At 40.7% G+C, this 24,303-nt stretch overlaps 1 protein-coding gene across 1 annotated transcript in view; it reads left to right on the top strand.

Moving 5' to 3' along the window:
• LOC137058526 (collagen alpha-1(XXV) chain) overlaps positions 1–24,303 on the top strand; it is an 800,473-nt gene that overhangs the window by 389,179 nt on the left and 386,991 nt on the right. Inside the window, exons 9-10 of the mRNA XM_067431845.1 lie at positions 13,352–13,387; positions 18,881–18,907. Coding sequence (XP_067287946.1) covers positions 13,352–13,387; positions 18,881–18,907 — 63 coding nt within the window. The remainder of the gene's footprint in view (positions 1–13,351; positions 13,388–18,880; positions 18,908–24,303) is intronic.

Here is a 24,303-nt window from a genome sequence, read left to right as displayed (position 1 = left end):
CTATAATATCTCTAAACTCCCTTTCAAATTGTCCATATATCACCAGCAAGTACTTTTAGCCTGGAAAATTAGGCTAAAAGTACTAACTGCACAAATTCTAGACCACTAATTTGGTTAAAGATACTATGTGGAGTGGGGTTCCAAAGGGAGTTACAATTAATCAAGCATCTTTTAAGCCAATTGACTTTAAAAGTTCTATTAACATCTTCAAAGTAAAGTATCTCCAGCCCCCCTTCAGCTTTTTTATTAGTAAGAACCCTTTTCTTAAGTTTTTGGGATTTGTTTTTCCAAATAAAAGAGTAAAACAAATTATTGATATCTTTACAATAAGAATCTTTAACATATAAAGATAGAGAGGGATAGACAAATCGAGATAATCCTTCTGCTTTAGATAACAGGACACGACCATAAACAGAGAGATCACGTTGTAACCAACAGTTTAACAACGCTTTGGTCTTTTTTAATCTAGAGGAGAAGTTTAAGCTTTGTCTTTCTATAACATCTTTTGTTACATGAGTTCCTAGGTATTTAACTGAGGGTTTCACTGGAATTTCATTAATACATTTATCATTTAAACTGTGTAAAGGAAGGATTTCACATTTGGATAAATTTAAAGTTAAACCAGAAGCCTTAGAGAAATTATTGATGAAGGAGACAGCATTAGGAACAAAAGATACATTTTTTAAAAATAAGGTTGTGTCATCAGCCAGTTGGGATATCTTAATTTCTTTACCAAAAATGTTGAGACCTTGAATTAGTTCATTATTAACGATACCAATGGATAATAATTCGACAACCAATAAAAATAAAAAGGGGGGAATAAGGCAACCTTGACGAACTCCTCGATTAATGTCGACTCTTTTAGAGGTGGAAGTATTAAGTATTACAGAGCTATTAATATCATTGTAAAACATTTTAACTACATTCAAAAAATTATTTCCAAAACCAAAAAGCGTCATAGTTTTAAACAAAAATTTGTGTTCAATTGTATCGAACGTTTTATAAAAGTCCAAAAAGAAAATGACTGCACCTTCATCAACATTCTCAGCATAATCTAGCAGGTCAAGCACAAGTCTAATATTATTAGTTATATGTCGACCTTTTAGAAAGCCTGATTGATATTCACTAATAATTTTATTTAAACCTTTCCGTAATCTATTAGCAAATACTAAAGTAATTAATTTATAATCAATAGTTAGAAGAGAGATCAGTCTCCAATTTTCTATGAAATGTGGGTCTTTATCAGGTTTAGCAATTAATGAGATGAAACCTTGTTTCATAGTAGTAGACATTTCACCACTACTAATACATTCATTATACATATTATAAAGAGGAGCCTCAATCAGTTCCCAGAAATGTAAATAAAATTCTACTGTCAACCCATCTATACCTGGTGCTTTTCCTTTTTTCATTCCATGAAGGGCATCTTCAATCTCGGAAGTTGTTATATCGGAATCACAGAACTCTTGAAATTCTTTATCAATAGAAGGGATATTTTGAATAACTGTTTGAATGAACTCTTCACAATTATATAGATCAAATTTCTTATTTTTTATTTATTTCTTTGCTACGTTTAACAGCGATCTTTCTAATGTTATATTTGAAAAATTCCCACTTATTTTTAAATCCTTCATTTAAACCTCCCAAAATATCAATGGCATTTTTTTAAACACAGTTATTAAAATACTCATCATTAAGAAGATTATTATTAAATTTCCAGTACCCTCTGAGACTAGCGTTCCCTTGTGTGCCTGTAAGCGTTAAAGAAATAAGCTTATGGTCAGTTAAAGGTGCATAAGAATGAACAATTTCCTTAACATATTGTAAAGCAGAAGAAGAAATTAGAAACAAGTCAATTCTAGATTGTAAAGATTTGTTCTTGTTAGACCATGTGTATTCTAAACTCCCGGGGTTGTAGAATCGCCAAGTATCGCTAAGCGATAAACTGGCACACAGAGATGTCAGATTAGATTGTGCGTCACGTTGAGAAGAACGAGGAGGATATCTATCATTCAAATTATCCAAGCATTCATTAAAATCTCCTGAAAAAATAACATATGAAGCTTGGAAAGTATCAAATTTACATTGAATAGTATCAGAAACCTTTGCAAAAAAGGACTTATTCAATGCACTGGAATTATGACCGTAAATATTACAAAGAATAAACACAGTGTTGTCCAATTTCACAGTCAGAATGATCCATCTCCCATTACCACGGTCCACAACAGAGTTAAGAACGTCTCCTTTAAATCTGTTCATCAAAATCATAACTCCCGCTGAATGTGACGTGCTGTGACTGAAAAAAATAGTGTTTCCCCACTGAGAATTCCAAAATCTTTCATCCATGTCCGTAGAATGTGTCTCTTGACAGAAAATAATGTCAGCATCAGTCCGTTTAAAGAACAAAAATAAAGCCTTTCGCTTCGTGATTTCTCGAATGCCCCTTACATTCAAAGATGCTATGCTCAAAGAATTGAACTTAAAGTCCATACTAACAACAACACAAAAACAAAAAATATAAAGAAACCAAAATAAAAAACAAAACAAAACCTATTTTAATTCACAACGTACCAAGCTTCAAGACCTGTGTCTTGAAGCTGAAATTGACTAAATCCAAGAACTCAGAAATGCAGCAGGCAATAACATTCCGTGAAAAAAAAAGAACTTGGCATGTAAAAAGGTTTAAAAATGCCTCTTGTGGTTTTTCACTCAGATTTTAATCAGTCATTAGTTTCAATTCTTTTCCCCTCGATGTACGCATATGGACCACGGAAAATTGCTCTTTTTCCTTCCTCTCGTACCTTTTTCACCTTTGGCCACACTTTCTCTCTTGCCGCTTTGTCTTCAGGAGACAGCAACTCGGAGATGCGAAGTGCATTGTACAGTAAGAATTTGGAGTTTTTGGCAGCCCTCCAAATTTCGTCCCGGTAACAGCGCATCGAAAAGAGAATGACAATGGGGCGCTTATGAGACGCATTCGATGGTGTAGATTTACGACCAAGGCGATGAACCACATCAACCACCCGATCAAGCTGGTCGTGAATTTCAGGAACAACCATGGCAAGAGCATTAATAGTTATCCTTCTGACGTCCTCACCGTCAACCTCTTTCAGGCCATGCATTTTTAGAGACCAACGCCTAGTGTAGCGCTGAGAATCAGAAATATTAGCCTTCAAAGACACGTTTTCAGCCTTAAGCGTTTGAATTTCTTTCTGCATCACGGATAACCTTTCATCGTGAGTGTTAACTTCGACGATGAGCTGTTGCACCGAAGTTGTTAAACTGTCCACCTTGGCCGAAGTGAGCTCAATAGTTCTCTCAATCGCCGAAATCTTTAAATTAGTTTGATCGAATTTCAGGCTAAGCGCCTGAATAGCTTCAAGCACTTCCGAGGTATTCTCTGATTCAGATTTGGCACCTGCTCTATTCCTTTGAAAAATTGATTTGCCGGAGAATCATTTTTTTGGGGTGTTTCAGGCAGACGAGGAAAATCATCCAGGCAGCGAGACTCCATAACGGACTCACCCGTAAGTTCCATCTCGTTAGAGTTTTGAGGAGGGGGGTGTTGTTTTTGACTTCTCCTTTTGCCCATTCAAATGGTCTATTTCTTCAATCTCGTTTAGTCGCAAGAGGTATCTTCATAAGTGTGTTCAGATTTAAATTAACCGGGAACACTTCCCATAACACCTGATGTACTCGTTACATCATAAAAAGAGTGGCATCTACACTAATGTTAGCCGTGTCCGGATCGGATGGTGGACCTGCGCCTGGACATGACCAACGCATCCTGGAGTGTCTGCTGAGACAGTGTCAATTGGTGTCTCCTCTGAATTTGCCTCATCGGCACGTCATGCTCAAAAAACCAGTCTCCGGCGCAATAATTTCGATCTTTCATGTATTCATACTCTTGTGTAATGGACGCACCATCCTAAATAAACCCGTCTCTTCCGTGATACCCTGAAATTTTGAATATTCCGATCGAATATGATTTTTGACCTGTAAGGTTGCCAGAATAATAATCATACACGGTGTGTTAATAGGCCAGAGGAGAACTGGCACCCCGACTGAGTCTGGTTTCTCCCAAGGTTTATTTTTCTCCATCATGCTTTGATGGAGTTTTGGTTCCTTGCCACTGTCGCCTTTGGCTTGGCTTGCTCAGTTGGGGACACTAAAATTATGATCAAAGTTATTCAACTAATTATACAAATAAAATTTATGAATTAGGTTTTAATTAATTCTATAAACTATAATACAGACCTGCCAACGTTGTCGCTATATGATAAATTAAAATAAGCTGATAACATCACTGTTTTCTCCAGAACGACTGTACAGCCAAATCAAATTTTGTTGCAATATTATCCTCTTTGACACTGTGAAGCTGCTTTGACACTATCATGTCAGTGATTGATTGATTGATTGATTGATTGAAGAGTAGAGCCTATGTTCAGTCCAGGATGAGCAGAAAAATATTGATGACATATGCTGCTTGATGCTTTAACAGCAGTGACTGTTTGCTGATTAAATTGAGCTGTTTGTTGAGTAATGTATCACGTGTGCTATTGCTCACAATGAGAGACATCCCTCGCTGCAGCCTGTAGCACGATGATGTAGCTGGATCAGATCCAATACGTACTGGATGGTGGATCTTTATGTCAACGTCATTCGCTAGTCTTAATGTATGATCAATATTGTAGTACTGATAAAAAGTATTAAGTAATTATTGATGAATAAATCATCTTTTCATAAATTTGATGCCTAAATTACCTAGTTTCGCTGTACATCCATGCAAAACAGTTAACATTTTATATGCTGATCATACTTGCTGTTGAGGGAGGGGAAATGAGTCAAGTAATTGTCTCTGTAATTTTAATCCTCAAGGTAGCTTACAATGCAACACGATCTGTAAAGAACTTAAAATACCAGTAGCCTACACATTCAAGGGAAAATGCAAAACGTGAGTCCTGATGGCGAGAGCATGTCATTAGTCATTATTTTTGCACGAGCGGTTTGAGTATTTATCTATCCAGCTAAACTCTCCTGTGCATTCAATGATGTCCCCAAAACTCTACTGCGCATGCGTATGTGACGCCATCAAATTGTGAATGAAACCACCGCGCATGCAAGTCCAGTACGTGTTGGATCTGATCCAGTACATCATCGTGCTACAGGCTGCAGCGAGGACTTCTTGCACAATGACTGCAAATATTGAAGTTAAAGTAATGTTTCTTCATTCTTTCGCTAACTCCAAGTACCATACAAAACTAAATAGTGTGTTTAATGACAAAGGCTATTATTTTGTATTTTACCAATTCGGTAACACTTTACTTGAAGGGGTGTGCATAAGACTGACATGACACCTTCATAATCATGACATGACATGTGTCATGAATATGAAGGAGTTTTTAAGCATGTTTATGACAACTGTCATTAAGTGTCATTTGCTTAATTATGTCATTTTTAATGCAATGATGACATTTCGGAGTTGTCTTTGTTATGAAAACTTGACATAAACCAATACATCATAACCTGTCAGTGTCTTTGTCATCAATCAATCAATCAATCAACTTTATTTATATAGCGCTTTTACAATCACGTTTGTGTCAAAGCAGCTTCACAGTGTCAAACAGGATAATATTGCGACAAAATTAGATTTGGCTGTACAGTCGTACTGGAGAAAAAAGTGATGTTATCATCTTATTTTAATTTATCATATAGCAACAATGTTGGCAGATCAGTATTATGGTTTATAGAATTAAATAAGACCTAATTCATACATTTTATTTGTATAATAAGTTGAATAACTTAGATCATAATTTTAGTGTCCCCAACTGAGCAAGCCAAGCCAAAGGCGACAGTGGCAAGGAACCAAAACTCCATCGGGGCATGATGGAGAAAAATAAACCTTGGGAGAAACCAGACTCAGTCGGGGTGCCAGTTCTCCTCTGGCCTATTAACACACCGTGTAAGATTATTATTCTGGCAACCTTACAGGTTGGAAATCATATTAGATTGGAATATTCAAAATTTCATGGTATCACGGAAGAGACGGATTTATTTAGGATGGGGCATCGATTACACAAGAGTATGAATACAAGAAAGATCGGAATTATTGCACCGAAGACGGGTTTTGAGCATGTCGTGCCAGTGTGGAAAATTCGGAGGAGACACCATTTGACACGGCTCAGCAGACACTCCAGGATGCGTTGGTCATGTCCAGGCAGGTCCACCATCCAATCCGGACAGGGCCCAGATCCGGGATAAACCTCGGGATAAAAAGAGAGACTAACATTAGCGTAGATGCCACTCTTTTTATGATGTAACGAGTACATCAGGTGTTATGGGAAGTGTTCCCGGTTCCGGCTGACCTAGTTAATGCAGCCTAACAATCAGTCAATTGATCTGAATAATGAAACCAATTAACCAGCACCAATTAACTTTGTCAAGACAACTTGACATTACCAAGACAACATAACCTGTCATAAACATGACATAACAGATTATCAAATTTAAGAAACTTACTTAGCTTATAGGGTTAACCTTAAACTGTCATGTGGTTGGTTTTGATGTTAACTGAGCCCATTATAATGTTATAATTTTTTTTCAGTGGCACAAGTTTAATTTGTCATTAAAATGTAATTAGGTGTTAATACGCTGTCAAATAATTTTTTAATAACAGCATCCTTAATATTTTTCAGTTTTCAATTTTTTATTTTATTTTTTAAGTTTCCTCCACCAGCTTCAACAGAAGGTTCGATAATAGACAATTTCAAATGTCTTAAAAATATGAAAAGGAGTTCGAAAAAATAAAATCAATCATTTAATTTTTAAGACCTGCCCTCTCACAGAACTGACTCTTAAAAACACAAGGCATGAATTTATACACAGGTGACCAGCACCAATTAACGAAAACACGTACACAAATTATGGCCATTACACAAAATAAATATATATATATATATATATATACATATATATATATATATATATATATATATATATATATATATATATATATATATATATATATATATATATATATATATATATATATATATATATATATATATATATATATATATATATATATATACATCATATACACACATAAACAAACACAGAAAAATAACACTTTGTCAAATGACTTCACTTTATAAATTATCTTCCGATGTATAAAAATAAGAGGAATAGTCTTTAGAGCCCCACCCCGGGCTGAACAAGGAATGGTTGCAAGTAGATCCTAGGCCGGAACATTATATATAGGGCCAACGTTTCCGCCCGAACCCCTTTTGACGGTGCACCAGCACACGGGACTCCGCCATAACAAACAAACAAACAAAGAAATGGTAAGAATAAACTCAAACTATTCGTTAAAGAGTGAGCGAATGTTTAAATAAACTATATTAAACCCAAAATAACGTTGTTGTGAATTGTTTTTACTTACTGCAAACTAAATTGACATTAAACACCTAAACAAACTAACCTGACTGAGGCTCTGCCATCAACTGTGACAGCGTACACATAACCAGTGGTGCCACCATAGACATCATCATATAGATGTATATGTCTATGCCACTCTATCATTTTAAGTTATATTAATAGTTTTTAATGACTCTGTACGTTTTTCTCTATGATGCCATATTTCAGGTCAAGCTAAATATTCATGACACTGTTATAAAATCATTTGACAGAGTATTGACACTTAATGACATGTTAATGACAAATTCAACTTGTACCACTGTAGTTTAGGTCAAGAAATATATTCATGACAATGTTATGAAATAATTTGACACAGTATTGACACTTAATGACATGTTAATGACAAATTAAATTTATAAAAAATCATGACATTATAATATCCTAATGACAGCCAACGTCAAAACCAACCACATAACAGTTTAATAATAATAATAATAATAATAATAATAATAATAATAATAATAGATTTTATTTATAACGCACTTTTCATTCCGAAGTATCTCAAAGTGCAACAAAGGGAAAAAATAACAATACATGAATAACAAGTAAAAATTACATCTCAACATCATGCCGGACGCTGATGACGCTAGCCTGGTGCAAACTTCAGGCACCATGCAGTTCAAGCCCGAGAGAGACCACCAGTGAGCAGCCGACACCCAGAAGAGGGAGCAGCCGCAGCGAGCAATATCAAATGTCCTTCAAACCAAAACCAACCACAAATTCAAACAAAAACAGAAGAAAGGCGGTGAAAAAACGGCAAACAACGTCCTCTCAGTGGCTGCCAGCAATCAGCAACAGTCCCAATTGGAGCTCTGACTGTTAGACTAGTCACAAACATAAGAAAATAAAATAAAATCTAAATTTAATAGTAAAGTTAACATGATTTGTGGGTGGAGAAGCGGCGAACAGACAACGCCAGCTTCCTCTCCCCCACGTTGCCTAGCAACTAATGTAATGTAAACCCAAAAAGCAAAGTAGTTTCTTAAATTTGATAATTAATCTGCTATGTCATTTCATGTCTGTTTATGACAGGTTATGTTGTCTTGGTAATGTCAAGTTGTCATGACAAAGACACTGACAGGTTATGATGTATTGGTTTATGTCAAGTTGTCATAACAAAGACAACTCTGAAATGTCATCATTGCATTAAAAATGACATAATTAAGCGAATGACACTTAATGACAGTTGTCATAAACATGCTTAAAAACTCCTTCATATTCATGACACGTGTCATGTCATGATTATGAAGGTGTCATGTCAGTCTTATGCACACCCCTTCAAGTAAAGTGTTACCGTCCATTTACAACCATATAAATTGTCCCCAATGTAATTGTTATTACATCAATGCTCTGTTTTTGACTTATTTGGAAGAGTCATGAATATTAATGTTGAGCTCTGCTTTTTTTTTAATTGGCTTATTTCAGCAGCTCACAACTCACAGCAATTCAGTGAAGCGGCTCGTGAGTCCTGACCGTCCTGACAGAAAACATCTCAAATGGAGATTGATAAAATGCAGCTTACTTGTTTATTGTTTTTTTTTTCAGATCATCCGTGCGCCAGAAAGAGCTCATGTTTGTGCGGTTGCCAGATTTCAGTAATTTATATCCCTCAAACAGAGCTTTTTAGTGAAAAGAACACATCCGGTGTTTTAACCAAACTCGTCCAATCTGGCAACCATATGCACGCAAGCTCTCTCTCGCACACGGATGATCTGAAAACACCAATAAACAAGTAAGCTGCATTGTATCAATCTCCATTTGAGATGTTTTCTGTCAGGACGGTCAGGACTCACGAGCCGCTTCACTGAATTGCTGTGAGTTGTGAGCTGCTGAAATAAGCCAATTAAAAAAAAAGCAGAGCTCAACATTAATATTCATGACTCTTCCAAATAAGTCAAAAACAGAGCATTGATGTAATGACAATTACATTGGGGACAATTTATATGGTTGTAAATGGACCTGTGAAACTGTATCTGGACAATTGTTGACCTTAAATAAGCCACATACCCTCTATGTAGATATCAGAGAACAATTTAACATATTGTTTCAACTCATTCTAGGGCACATTTAATTGTTCAACTTGCTCAATTCTGCGAGTGCGAATGATGACATACTCACATATAAATGGTCATACTAGACGTAGGCAGAAGACCCGCCCTCGTGTTTACAAAGCATTTGTGTGAAGACTAATACAAAAGCCCTTTATTTGAAAGATTAGTGAGATTTCTAACTTGTAGAGCCTTTTCTGTATTATCAGCACAAGGAAGACACAATTGTAATAAAATAGATTTTATTAACAAAAGATAAACAGAACAATTAACACAACTACTAAATGAATACAATGAATGATTAAGGAATAAAGTGGATAAGATGCATAAAACACATGTGAGTAAGTTAAGTGTGGCTATAGAAGAGTTATGTTATCTTATGGAAAGGTAAACCATAGTTGTTTCTCTGAAATTAAGGTGAAGAACCTTATTATGTATCAAACAAAAAAACTGAAAGATTATTTGTTATTAACTAGAATCAGATATAATTACCTCTAATGTAAATTAGAAAATCATATACAGATAATAATCAACAATGCCAAGGTCTCTAGAAAGAGGTTTGGTTAAGTGATATTTGCGTTCCACGTGGTTGAGTAAGCAGTCCGATGGTGATGACTTCTTCTGCTGGTTTTGCTGGGAGACAATGCAGTGTCAGAAGCAGGAGTGTCTGTTGAAAGGGTACCTTTATCCTTTTCCGAATAGGAGGAGATTGCAATCTGGCGCTTCTCCATTCCAGTGTTGCTATTGGCTGCTGGCATCAGAGAGGGCACAGAGTGTGGCCCACCCTTCTTTCCCTTGTGGAACTCATTTGTGTACTGTACACAGTTAGAAGTCTTTAAAGTGTCTTTAAAGTTTATCAATGCATTTCTCACTTTCCAAACCACCATTAGAATACCCTTGGCAATATACTAAACAAATAGACACCAAACATGATGGAAAAATATTGAAATGTTATGCATTCATTAATTTGTTCATTAACAGCTGATTCTGTGTACGATGTTGCATTACAAATAGATGTCACTGAGAATTTCTGAGAATATTCATTATTTCTCTGAATAAGTATGAAATGGATGTGTGTAGTCTACATCCGTCTTAAGGTTTCCAAACATAGTTGTGAATGGATTTGGATGAATCATTTTGGTCTTTCTTTGTTTCACCCACTACTGCTGAGGTCCTGAGGAATATTCATGACATTAGGGATCAGTCTCTAGGTGGGTGAAGGGCAGAAACCAGTGGACCAATGAGAAGTCCTGACCTTCCTGGGCTTGGTACTAGAGGTCTTCTTCTTGCCCTCAAAGAGGTGTCTGGCTGTTGTCCAAGCATCTTTATCTGATGGCATTGGACATTTTGTTTATGCTAGTCCAACAAGATCCAATCAAAATGTAGCAAACCTTTGTCCACTGTTACGGGCAAAGAGGGGGCCCGGCCATAAACAGGGCCCTGGAATGTGCTGTCCATTACACCAATAATTTCATTGAAGTGAATTTGTATTATTTTGCTCAAGATCTTAGCGAGTTTGATTTTCTTGTTAATATTTGATTAATATAAAATGTAAAAACCTAATATTGTTTGTCCTGATCAAACAGATGTTTTTTCAAGTTTGTAAGATTTATATTCGATGAAGAAATCAAACTTTCCACTCGCAAGACGAGAGGAAAATTTGGATGACTGAGATAGATTTGGATTGGCGTATCGAGTGGGCGGAGCTAAAGAATGACGATCGCGAACAAAGCGGTGACGTCCTCAAGCGTGGAAAAACCCATGGCTATCTCAGCTAATAGATATATGATCAAGAATCAAATCTGAGGCTGAAAATAATTGAACAGGAGAAACAGCAACAGCAGGACGTCCGTCTCTGTGGTATGTACTGTATTTAGTAGCCTGTCAACATTTGCGCTTGTTTACTCGCAGTTTATGAGGACATGATTCGGTTTATGGACTATTGTATGCGACTAAACCTTAGCAGTAGCAAGCAAAACGGTTTTGCACGTCAGACTAGTGTAACGTTATACATAGAACAGCAATGGAGTAACGTTAGCGCATTTGAATGACGAAGCACGCGATCGTGTCGTTTACTGATGTTTACTCATGCGACGGTAGCCAAAAGCATAAACATTTGAAGCAGTTTTACTCACTGGCTGCTTCCAAAACAGCACCGAACCTTTATCGCTGGGTACGCTCCGTCAAAAAGACACTTCTTTGGTATGATTCATGACTAGGGATGGGTATCGTTAAGGTTTTAACGGTATTACTACTCTTAACGATACTGCTTATCGGTCCGGTACTTTAACGGTATTCTTAACGGTACTTTTTGAGATTTACTATATATATATATATATATATATATATATATATATATATATATATATATATATATACCCCATACACACACACACACACAATTAATTATATAGGCCTACACAGTGCTTTAATTTCAGGAAGAATTCTAGTAATCAAAATCAAATGTAAAATAACACTGCATAGTTTATCATATATAGATAGGATAAATTAATGCTTATTAAAGCTGAAGTTATTCAATCAAGAGCTGTGAGTGATTTTCTCTTTGCATTTGGTTGTTTAATTCGCAGGAATTCGTCAGCATGTTTATTTACACTGCTGCCTCTTTAAGACAGATGTGCAGCTCTATAGGCAACTGATAATAGGGAGATACACTACATTTTCTCCCGACTATCCATAATAACAACGTCCATTTTAGACACAAACTGTGTTGTGTTTAAGAGACTCTCCAAGCCGGTCGTTTTGACATAGATGCTTGAGTACATTTGATCGTTTAGACGCGAGTGTGAAACCGAAAGTGTAATTTGCTCGTCTCGTTGCGGCTGTTTCGGAGCGCGCGCCGACTTGGGAACAATCTCTTGCGCATATTTTTGTGCTTTTAATCGCTCTTTTTATTATTAAAACGCACCCCACAATTTACCAGCTGTAGCTAGACTGTATTTTACAACAATCACCGATCGTACTGATTCTGTATGAGTTATAGGGAGAAATGACAGCGTAGGCTACTGCTGCAAAGGGAATTAAGTTGCTCATTAGGGCTGTCGTTTTGCTCACGCTCTCTCTCTCTCTCTCTCTCTCTCTCTCTCTCTCTCTCTCTCTCGTCACGTGTATTTTCCCAAAGTACCGACAGCAGAACCGATAACGGCCGAGCTTATCGATACAACGGTCTTTCAAAATTCAGCCCCGGGGCCTGTTTAATACCGGGTTTCGGTACCCATCCCTATTCATGACAGCAGTGCCGTTGAAATCCACTTTGAGACGCGACTGAAGCGATGTTGTGAAACTTCCCGTCATTTCTGCGTTCAAATCGGTTTAAATGCAGCGCTGCCTTCCCGGAATGCTGTGCTGAAGTGTTGAAGTTGCTTGATGTCACTCATAGGAATAAAGTGGAGCGCGGCGCACGACATAAGGGACGACTGGATCTGCACCTGAGAGAGTGTTTATGGGCGTGCATTTCCTCTCTCGCTCTCTCGAGTATTTTTGACACAGAAATACTCTATCAAACGTCCAACATTAGTTTTTGAAACTTTGTCTATGTTAAGGATGGGAATCCAAGTCTTTAACACTGTAAAAAGCTCAGTATGCATGAAACAGCACCCCCCCCCTTTAATATTGTTATTAACAACAAGCGAATCATATTCATAGACTCATGAATATGCCCTCCATTTGAATTAATTATTCCCAGAGACTCATTGTTGTTACAGGAATGAGATGCTGCTTTGCATTGCCATACTTCATTTTATAGATGTAGTCACGTATATGTTTCCTATTAACAGTTAGGATAAATATATATGTTTTTTCCTTCACAGGGAGACCCTGGAACTCCAGGGGAGATCGGTCAAATGGTAAGTGTCTTATCGTATTTACAGCTACTAGCCGCTTCAATACAGTTAAAGGTGGGATAAGTGTTATTTCAAAACCGTTTTAGAAAAAGGACTATGGTGAGAAGAGAGGCCCAATGCACGTCATTATTTAAAACACACGAGTCACACAGGATGGACATTAGCCAAAAAATAACTAATATATATATATATATATATATATATATATATATATATATATATATATATATATATATATATATATATATATATATATATATACCCTATATTACCCATCCGGTCATAATTGTAATATATGTAATATATACTTTATCGAGTTGTTCATGAGAACTGTTTGTGTTTTGTGATAGCTATAACTCTAATCTTGTCATAATTGTAATAGGTCGTTAGCTGGACTGTCGGCTCGTGTACAATCGAGTTGTTAATAAGAACTGTTTGTGTTTTGTGATCGCTGTAACTCTAATCGTGTCATAATTGTAATATGTCGTTAGCTGGACTGTCAGCTCGTGTACTATCAAGCTGCTCATGAGAACGGTTTGTGTTTTTTTGATCGCCATAACTCTAATCTTGTCATAATTGTAAAATGTCGTTAGCTGGAATGTCGGCTCATGTACTATTTGTTCATAAGAACAGTTTGTGTTTTTGTGATGGAAGGGGTGACTCTTTCATTGCATATTCGACCTGGATTAGTAACACACAGATTCTGCCATTGTCGTTGCCTGGGTTATGTATGTGTGGGGCGGAGCTATCAATATAGGGCTGATACCCTTTTTGGGGGTAGGAGCGTGTTTGTTTTGGTGATCTGAAATAACAACAATGGTTACCAGATATCACTTATCCCACCTTTAAAGATAATGCAATTTTTAGCTAGATTTTAGCTAGATAAAGTCAAGTCATTTGTCTACTTAATACCTCTAATACCTCCATCATTTTAAAGGTGAACTGTCCCTTTAAGGACAAGCATTCACAATCACTAGTCTCCGCTGCTAAGACCTGCTCACATCTCATAGACTCACACGATTTTACTTTCACTTTAGACATAACCGACTGTGTTTATATGTTGTGTTTGACAGTAATAGCAAAGTAAGACTACTTAGTCCAGTAATCACATGTCTGACAGGCGCTTGCGCGCTCAGCGCATGTAAAACTCGAATGAAATGTTTAACCAGCAAGGCTTTAAAACGCGGCTAAACACCTCCTAACTTTAGAGCATATGATTGGATATTTGCTCATAGCGCGTAGACACACAGGCCCACTCAAAAAGAGCCAAACAAAGATAAATATAAATAATGAATTCAATGCAAAACCGGAAAAAACGCAATTCAAAAGCGCGTATTGAACCGTGAATGCCGTACCGAACGGTTCAATATTATATTGAGTAATGTGGCATCCATATATATATATATATATATATATATATATATATATACAGTCTTGTTCAATATAATAGCAGTACAATGTGACTAACCAGAATAATCAAGGTTTTTAGTATATTTTTTATTGCTACGTGGCAAACAAGTTACCAGTAGGTTCAGTAGATTCTCAGAAAACAAACAAGACCCAGCATTCATGATATGCACGCTCTTAAGGCTGTGCAATTGGGCATTAGTTGAAAGGGGTGTGTTCAAAAAAAAAAATAGCAGTGTCTACCTTTGACTGTACAAACTCAAAACTATTTTATACAAACATTTTTTTTTCTTCTGGGATTTAGCAATCCTGTGAATCCTGTGTTGGTTTGGAACCAAGACTTTGCCCGTTTACTAGTGTGTTTTGGGTCATTGTCTTGTTGAAACAACCGTTTCAAGGGCATGTCCTCTTCAGCATAGGGCAACATGACCTCTTCAAGTATTTTAACATATGCAAACTGATCCATGATCCCTGGTATGCGATAAATAGGCCCAACACCATAGTAGGAGAAACATGCCCATATCATGATGCTTGCACCTCCATGCTTCACTGTCTTCACTGTGTACTGTGGCTTGAATTCAGAGTTCGGGGGTCGTCTCACAAACTGCCTGTGGCCCTTGGACCCAAAAAGAACAATTTTACTCTCATCAGTCCACAAAATGTTCCTCCATTTCTCTTTAGGCCAATTGATGTGTCCTTTGGCAAATTGTAACCTCTTCTGCACATGCCTTTTTTTAACAGAGGGACTTTGCGGGGGATTCTTGAAAATAGATTAGCTTCACAGACGTCTTCTAACTGTCACAGTACTTACAGGTAACTCCAGACTGTCTTTGATCATCCTGGAGGTGATCATTGGCTGAGCCTCTGCCATTCTGGTTATTCTTCTATCCATTTTGATGGTTGTCTTCCGTTTTCTTCCACGTCTCTCTGGTTTTGCTCTCCATTTTAAGGCATTAGAGGTCATTTTAGCTGAACAGCCTATCATTTTTTGCACCTCTTTATAGGTTTTCCCCTCTCTAATCAACTTTTTAATCAAAGTACGCTGTTCTTCTGAACAATGTCTTGAACGACCCATTTTCCTCAGCTTTCAAATGCATGTTCAACAAGTGTTGGCTTCATCCTTAAATAGGGGCCACCTGATTCACACCTGTTTCTTCACAAAATTGATGACCTCAGTGATTGAATGCCACACTGCTATTTTTTTGAACACACCCCTTTCAGCTAATTCAACTAATTGCCCAATTGCACAGCCTTAAGAGCGTGCATATCATGAATGCTGGGTCTTGTTTGTTTTCTGACAAACTACTGAACCTACTGGTAACTTGTTTGCCACGTAGCAATAAAAAATATACTAAAAACCTTGATTATTCTGGTTAGTCACATTGTACTGCTATTATTTTGAACAATTCTGTACATGGAGAAGACCAGGTAGCAGCCTCGCATACATCTGCCAAGGAAACTCCCCGAAAAGCAGCCCAAGACGACGAGACTGCCCTAGTGGAGTGACAAGTAACACCTGCTGGTAAGGGCTGATGAGATTTGCTGTACGCCGACTTTATCGTTTCAACAATCCAGCGTGATAGTCTCTGTTTGGACAAGGGCGCACCCTTGCGTACTTCACCGTAACAGACAAACAACTGATCCGTCTGTCTGAAAGAAGCGGTAGAATGGCTGTTAGAAGGGTCGATGAAAGTGAACCAAGTTCCCGCGTCACATGACCCATAGTCAGCAGAGCCGTCTGTAAGAAGCTAGGAATTGAAGCATCCACACTCGCGGACTCTAACGTATTATTACAGGCCAGAAGCAGCTGGCAGATAGTATTCTCAGCCCTCGTTATATATGCTACGGACTCATATGCCTTCTTTAGAAGAGAGTCAGTACGTCCACACTGCGCGCTTGGGCAGCGTACATTGCCTCTTAAAGCCTCATCCGGTGATACCACCAGTGCTTGGCTTGGCAGCTTGTCTGAAAAACACATTGGCTTGAACGGGCTGCACGGGTGATTCGTCAAGACCCAGACGAGCCACAGCCATCTGCAGAATAGATAAAATATCATCTGGAGAAGATGGGCCTGCGCCCGATGAATGTACAGACCCACCACTCGAACCACCTGTAGCTGACAGGTTGGAAAATAACATCATGTGGGAGGGTGGGTTGCGTGGCGGGTTCCGCCAACTCTGCATCGAGAAAATGTGAATTAGACGCGCTCATGGAGAGGGCGTCCAAATCCATATCGTGTGAGGGTTGTAAATCACTCTCATCCACTGGTGTGTTCTCAGTATGAGTGGTTAGCGCTGGGGGTTGAAGAGACTGAAGAAGACGTTTCATCTCCATCATTTCTGAAGAGAGAGTAGCCACAGTCTTCGATAACAGATGTTCTGAAGTTTCCGTCTGTCGTGAAGACTTCTTCTTACTCGGTGGAGCGCCAGCAGCTGCCGAAGCACGGCGCTTTTGAGCGCGTCGCGGCTGTTGCGCAAGACTAGCGGGCGAGTTATTGTCTAACTCAGCCAAGCGAAGCTGTCTTTCTGACAGTGGTAGCATACTACAATGCAAACACGGATCAGTTAGAGCCTCCTTCAAATGTTGAATTCCTAAGCAAGATGGGCATACATCATGTCTGTCGTCGGAAAGCATCGAATTCGGACACAATCTGCAGCTTGAAATGGGGATGAGAGGGCTATGATCCATGACTCCGTAAATAACGCGTCCTCGGTAGTACCGTAGGCGCTCGGAACTGTAATAACATCCACTCCGAAAGTCAGACGTCCCTCAAGTCTTCGGATAGAACCGAAAGATATAACGTCTACGATAGTAAGATATAAAATAATAATATATAGGTTGCGGTGAAACGCTACCCAAGCGCGGTCGAAACCAGCCACCGGTAGTACCGTGAAGCACAGGGTATCGCCAACACAACAATAAAATAAAATAGTATGCACTCACGTAGAAATGGAATCCGAGATATCCGTCCCGAAGATAGCGTTGAGCGTGCTGTCACAGCTTAGGAGGGCGAATCCTCGCAACTCAGGTAAGCTGTACAGGACAGCGCGAAACTATGACCTATCATAAGCGAGAAAGCGAAAGAGGCTGGGCACCGAGCTGCGGGGGATTATATCCTCGCGTCTCGGTCTGCGTCATGACGTGACTTTGTTGTTATAATTTTCTCGACCTATCGAGCTGGCGCAGCGATTATCCACTAGTGCTTAGCACCGCCTCTGGCGGTCAGGAGGAATGAAACAGAACCTTTAGACATAAACTGTTATGATCCGTACTGATCATGTAATAATCTTAACTCTTAGTTTGTTGGGGGGTTTGATAATAAATTGAGTTGTCAATTTTTGTCTTGCTTGTATTCCTCCGATCACGCATGATGGGATTCCGGGAATTAGCTCAAGGAATCACGTTCCTTACCCTATATTGAGGTAGGCTACCTCCGGTAATTTTGAGGAGCCGCGCTACTCTTAGAAACGCTGTCTCTAGTAATTACGCAATCTGACGCATAGAATTCTTCTTCTACGTTATTGTGTTGGGGGATTATGTTTCAAGGATGTATCTCAAGCTGTCTGTATGGCATCTCAAGCATCTTTGAGCCTAAGCCTTTCCCCAAATCAAAGTTTGTCAATAAATTGTATTTTCAAAGTGGTCCTGACTGAAATGGAGCTTGAGTGATCGAATGGAATTCAAGCGTAGTTTAGGCAGACCACTGATCGCTAAACGATATCAGCTGATGGTCAGCTGATTTGTTACTCCACCTACTCTAATCAACTATAGTATTTAAGCTCATTCAAATTCATGTTACTCAGTCATTTACACCCACCTCCACCCCTTCACCTCCTAGTATTCCATTATTGAGTATTGGATTCTGTGTAGAACTCTATTGTGTATCATTGTATCTTTCTGTATCATGCGCTAAGAAACTTTTGGTTATCAAGAAGGCTGGGGGATTATGTTTTAAGGATGTATCTGAAGCTTTCTGTATGGCATCTCGAGCATCTTTGAGCCTAAGACTTTCGCCAAATCAAAGATCAATAAATTGTATTGTAAAAGTGGTCCTGACTGAACTACTTTTTTGTCATTTTCTCTTTCCAGGGACCTGAGGGCCCTCCTGGACAGAAGGTACCGTACAGTTTAAGTTATTTTCTATTTTACAGATCATGGAAGCCTGTTCCTTCCTAAGAATATAAAATAATTATTAATTGTGGGAAAAAGTTTACAATGAAAATGTATCTTTTTTAAATAAATTATTAATTGTATTTAGTACACATTAAATTAATCAGTAAAGAGACTTTTAGTTACAAAAATGTAAAGCTACACTGTGTGATATTTTCCCCCATCTAGTGGTGAAAAGGTATATGACCATCAGAGAATATTAGTTTCTATTCCTCTCAATTCTGATTTCGTTTTAACTCCTACGGTAGCCGATTTAGTCCAAGATTAACATGGCAATCCCCCACTTCACATTCGACACGGCCATTGAGTGTTAAAACGCGAAAGGTGAAGCTTGAATTTATGGTTATGTCCCTCTTTGGCTAATGTACTTTCAAGATGGAGGGGCAACATGGCGACCAGCATTTGAACCCCTCACCCGTATGTATTTTATATGGCATATTATAAACTTACGAGAATATTTTATTACTTGAAAGAAGTAAATATACATTAATGAGCACATATATTTTTGAAAGAACTAAGTGTTTTTAGCTGAGAATGAACTACAAAAGTTACACAGTGTAGCTTTAAATAATAAAAAAAAATCCTAAAAATGTTTATGATGTTTTCAACATGATAATAGAAAACGTCTCAGGTTACGTATGTAACCATGGTTCCCTGAGAGGGAAGTCGAGCTGCATCGAAACACTAGGGGAACGCCTCTGCGTGATGCGTCATAAAGCACTAGTGAAATCAGTCCAATAGCAAGGAGATACGTCATAGGCGGGTGACGTCATCGACCAGGAAGCTATAAAGCATACCCGGACCAAACAGTAATTAGCTTCTGAAAAAAGCTGAACAAGTCGATCACAGGCATGCCGGGAGTATCGCATAGTGACGCAGCGTCTCGTTCCCTCTCAGGGAACCATGGTTACATACCTAAACTGAGACGTTCCCTTTATCGAGGGAACTCGAGCTGCGTCGAAACGCTAGGAGAACTCAATACCCATGCCGCCATAGTCCCAAATGTCTGTATATGTGAATTACTCAACCCAAAAACACCCGGGACCCTGGGGTAGAGGCTATGTCTAAGTTGTAGAACCTCACAAAAGTGTGCGGAGAGGACCACCCTGCCGCATCACACACAGAGGTGTGAGATGCGGCAGGGTGGTCCTCTCCGCAGTGAAAGTGCGGTGAAAGTGAAGTGAAACTCCTGATATAAGAGCCATAGAGGCCGCCATACTCCTGGTCGAGTGGGCTCGGACCTAATGAGATAGCCTCGACTATCCACTTACTCAGTGTCTGCTTTGACGCCGGTTTTCCCTTACTCTGGGACCCAAAACACATGAACAGTTGTTCCAATTTTCGCCACAGAGCAGCTCTGTGGACACACGCGTCTAGGGCCCTCACCGGACAAAGCAGATTTAGCTTCTCTTGGTCTCGGTCAAGAAATGGAGGCAGACAAAACGCCTGCAGCATCACTGGACCCGCTATATTAGTCGGGACCTTAGGCACATACCCTTCCCTCGGGAACAGGAATGCCTTCACCATTCCAGTTGCGAACTCAAGGCAAGAGGGCGCCACCGACAGAGCCTGTAGATCTCCTACTCTTTTTAGAGACGAGATGGCCAGAAGGAACACAGTTTTTAATGTAAGAAACTTTTCTGACACCTCTTCTATTGGCTCAAACGGGGCCTTCTAACACTATGGCCAAGTCCCAGGTAGGCACTCTCGACTGTGCTGCAGGCCTCAGCCTCATAGTACCACGGAGGAAACGAGTGACCCAAGGGTGTCTCCCCACCGAAGCATTCTCTAACGGAGTGTGGTAGGCCGATATAGCCGCCACGTACACCTTCAGAGTTGACGGGGATAACCCTGCAGATAAATTTTCTTGCAGAAGCTCAAGTACTGAGCCAACCGGGCAGTAGACTGGGTTTAAGGAATGGCCTGTGCACCAGGCGACGAAAACTCTCCATTTAAGGGCGTAAAGTCTCCTTGTGGACGGTGCTCTGGAGTTAAACATGGTTTCTATTACCTCAGTAGATAGACCCCTTTCTACGAGCTGGGCCCCCTCAGAGGCCAAGCCCACAGTCTCCATAGCTCCAGACGGGGGTACAGTACTGACCCCCTCGCTTGGGAGAGAAGGTCCCTCCTTACGGGAATTTCCCAGGGGGGACCCTCGAGGAGAGACACGATGTCCGATAGCCACACTCGGCCCGGCCAGAACGGGGCTACCAATAGCAGCCGGGCCCCGTCCCAGTGGACTCTCTCCAGCACTCCTGGGAGCAACGCCAGAGGGGGAAAGGCATACAGACGTAGCCTCGGCCACATCTGCACCATCGCTGCACTGCACCCCAGTGGGGCTGGATGCGTGAGGGAGAAAAATAGAGGACAGTGTTTTGTCTCTTGGGACGCAAACAAATCCACCTGAGCTCGCCCGAAGCGATTCCAGAGACTCTCCACCACCTCAGGGTGGAGTCTTCACTCCCCCGGCACCACTCCCTGTCTTGACAGGGAGTCTGCCACTACATTCAGGTTCCCGGAATATATACCGCTTTAACAGATAACATCTTGTCCTGGGCCCAAACCACCATTCGATGCGCCAGCTTCCACAATTGACGCAATCTTAGACCCCCCTGGCGATTTATATATGAGACCACCGCTGTGTTGTCCGACCAAACTAGCACATGGCGGCCCCTGAGGTCTGGGAGAAAGTGCCTGAGTGACAGGAACACGGCCATCAGCTCCAGCTGGTTTATATGCCACGAAAGCTCCCCCGAGCCGAGCGGCCGCTCATGACCGCCCCCAGCCAGTTAGAGAGGCATCCATCGTTAGCGTTACGCAATGATAAGGAACCCCCAGAACTGGACCTTGGGACAGGAACCAAGGAACCTTCTACTTCACCAAGGCACGTAGGCAGCGCCGCGTGACCTTGATCAAGCAAAAAGGATTTCCCCTCGGGGAGAAGCCCCTGGTCCTGACCCACCACTGTAAGGGTGTCATGTACAGCAGGCCAAAAGGTTTCACATTGGACGCTGCTGACATCATCCCTAACACTCTCTGAAAGTGTTTCACAGTGAGTGACTGACCTAGCCGAGCCGACATTCTTTTCGTGTCCTAAACTACCCCCAGAAAAGTAGTGTTCTGCTGAGGTGCCAACACACTTTTCTTTCCATTCAACCTTAGCCCCAACACTCTCATATGGGCGAGAACAGCATCTCGATGCTGAACCGCCAGTTGTTTCAACTGTGCTAATACCAGCCAATCGTCGATGCAGTTGAGCACGCAAATGCCCTGGAGTCGCAACGGGGCAAGAGCTGCATCCACACATTTCGTGAAAGTGCGGGGCGATAAAGCTAGGCCGAATGGCAGCACCCAATACTGGTAAGCTTTGCCCCCGAAAGCAAACCTGAGAAATGTTCTGTGCTGCGGAAGGATGGAGATGTGGAAGTATGCATCTTTTAGGTCTATTGTGACACACCAGTCCTTGGACCTGATGTGGCACACGATCTGTTTCAGCGTGAGCATCCTGAATTTTAATTTCTTTACTGCTCTGTTTAACTGATGCAGATCTAGAATAGGCCTTAACCCCCATCCTTCTTACGAACTATGAAGTACCGGCTGTAAAACCCCAACTCTCTGCAGTGGGGAGGGACCCGTTCTATAGCCTCTTTTCGTAGAAGAGTCTGTACCTCTTGTTCCATGACCAGAGCCTGGTCTGGGCTTACTACCGTAGGAGTAACCCTGCTGAACACGGGCGGGTGTGACCCGAATTGAATTCTGTACCCTTTTTCTATTGTGAGCAGGACCCATTCTGAGACATTCGGCAGAAGTTTCCACGCTGCCAGAAAGTCTACTAAGGGAACCAGCCTCTCGAGGCTGGCCTCTGGATTTCCCTGGGTAGTCAGCCCGGTGTCCTGTAACGGAGACCCGGCAGGGAGCAACCGAACTGACCGCCCGAGGGCCCTCCTGAGAAGGCGCGAACATCCCCACGCCGCTACGTTTCCGGGCGGACATGGAGATATACATTAGCTGGGGACCGCCGTGCCCTGAAGCACCATAGGTGGCAGGGTTGCCAGACCGGCCCCCTGGTGTTTGTTGAGCGGTCAGCTCGGTGTCCTGAAACGGCGCACCGGCAGGGAGCAACCAAACCGACCCTCTTTTGAGCCCTCCTTGGAGGGCGCGAGCTTCCCCGTGCCGCTACGTTTCCGGGCGGACATGGAGACGTGTGCTCGCTGAGGATCGCTGCGCCCTGAAGCACCAGAGGTGGCAGGGTTGGCAGAATGGCCCCCTGATGGCACCGAAGGGGGACGGGCACCGTGTAATGAGGTGAACACCGACCCACTCCGAAGGGAACTGCCATCAGATGTCTGAACCTTCCGGTGTCAGGACATTATTTTATTTTCAATGCAGTCAGATATCAACCAGACAAGTAAAAACAGTCTGGATGAGAGGCTGCATATAGAAAATAGCATTTATTATTTAATTCCTCAGAATCAAATGCAGCCAAATATCAACCAGACAAGTAAAAAACGTCTGAATGAAAGGCTGAATATAGTTGATAGTATTTATCATTTAATTCCTCAGAATCAAATGCAGCCAAATATCAACCAGACAAGTAAAAACGGTCTGGATGAGAGGCTGAATATAGTTGATAGTATTTATAATTTAATTCCTCAGAATCAAATGCAGCCAAATATCAACCAGACAAGTAAACACGGTCTGGATGAAAGGCTGAATATACTAATACCGATTATCTCTAGCAAGTGTTGATCATTTAATTCCTCAGAATCAAATACAGCCAAATATCAACCAGACAAGTAAACACTGTCTGGATGAGAAGCTGAATATAATGAATAGCATTCACCATTTAATTTACTTGCTTTTTCTGACGGAGCTTTCTGCTTCTCGGCTGACCAGTCTCTCTTATTTATTTATTTTTGCTTAATCTGGCTACGGCGCGAGCAACAAGCCCCTTTTTATTTATTTATTTTTCCGTGTGTGTGTACTGGTGAGATATCATCATCCCAGCTCACAACATCCAGCTCCTCAGAACTGGAATGCTGACGAGCCCGCGCCTCAGCACAAGCAGAAGAAACCGCAGAGCGTGCTTCTAACTCGTGAACTGAAATGTCAGATCCAGCGGGTAAAGGCAGAGATAGGGGATCACCCATCTCTAGCCCCGTTCCTATGCAATCCCCAGGACGCGAGCCTTCGCTGCGCCTCGGCAACAGCGGGACCCGAGCCCTGAGGACCGCGAGCCGAAGCACCCTCCTCGAAGAGTGCCCGGCGTGATCTCAATGTTCACATTTGGAGTCTCTCGCAATGCTCACAGCCGGCCCCCTCGAGAGCTGACTGGGCATGGT

Source organism: Pseudorasbora parva, chromosome 1 (assembly GCF_024679245.1).
Source record: "Pseudorasbora parva isolate DD20220531a chromosome 1, ASM2467924v1, whole genome shotgun sequence".
Classification (NCBI taxonomy): Eukaryota; Metazoa; Chordata; class Actinopteri; order Cypriniformes; family Gobionidae; genus Pseudorasbora; species Pseudorasbora parva.
Note: the sequence above shows the minus strand (reverse complement) of the source record. Positions and strands in the feature narration are given on the sequence as shown.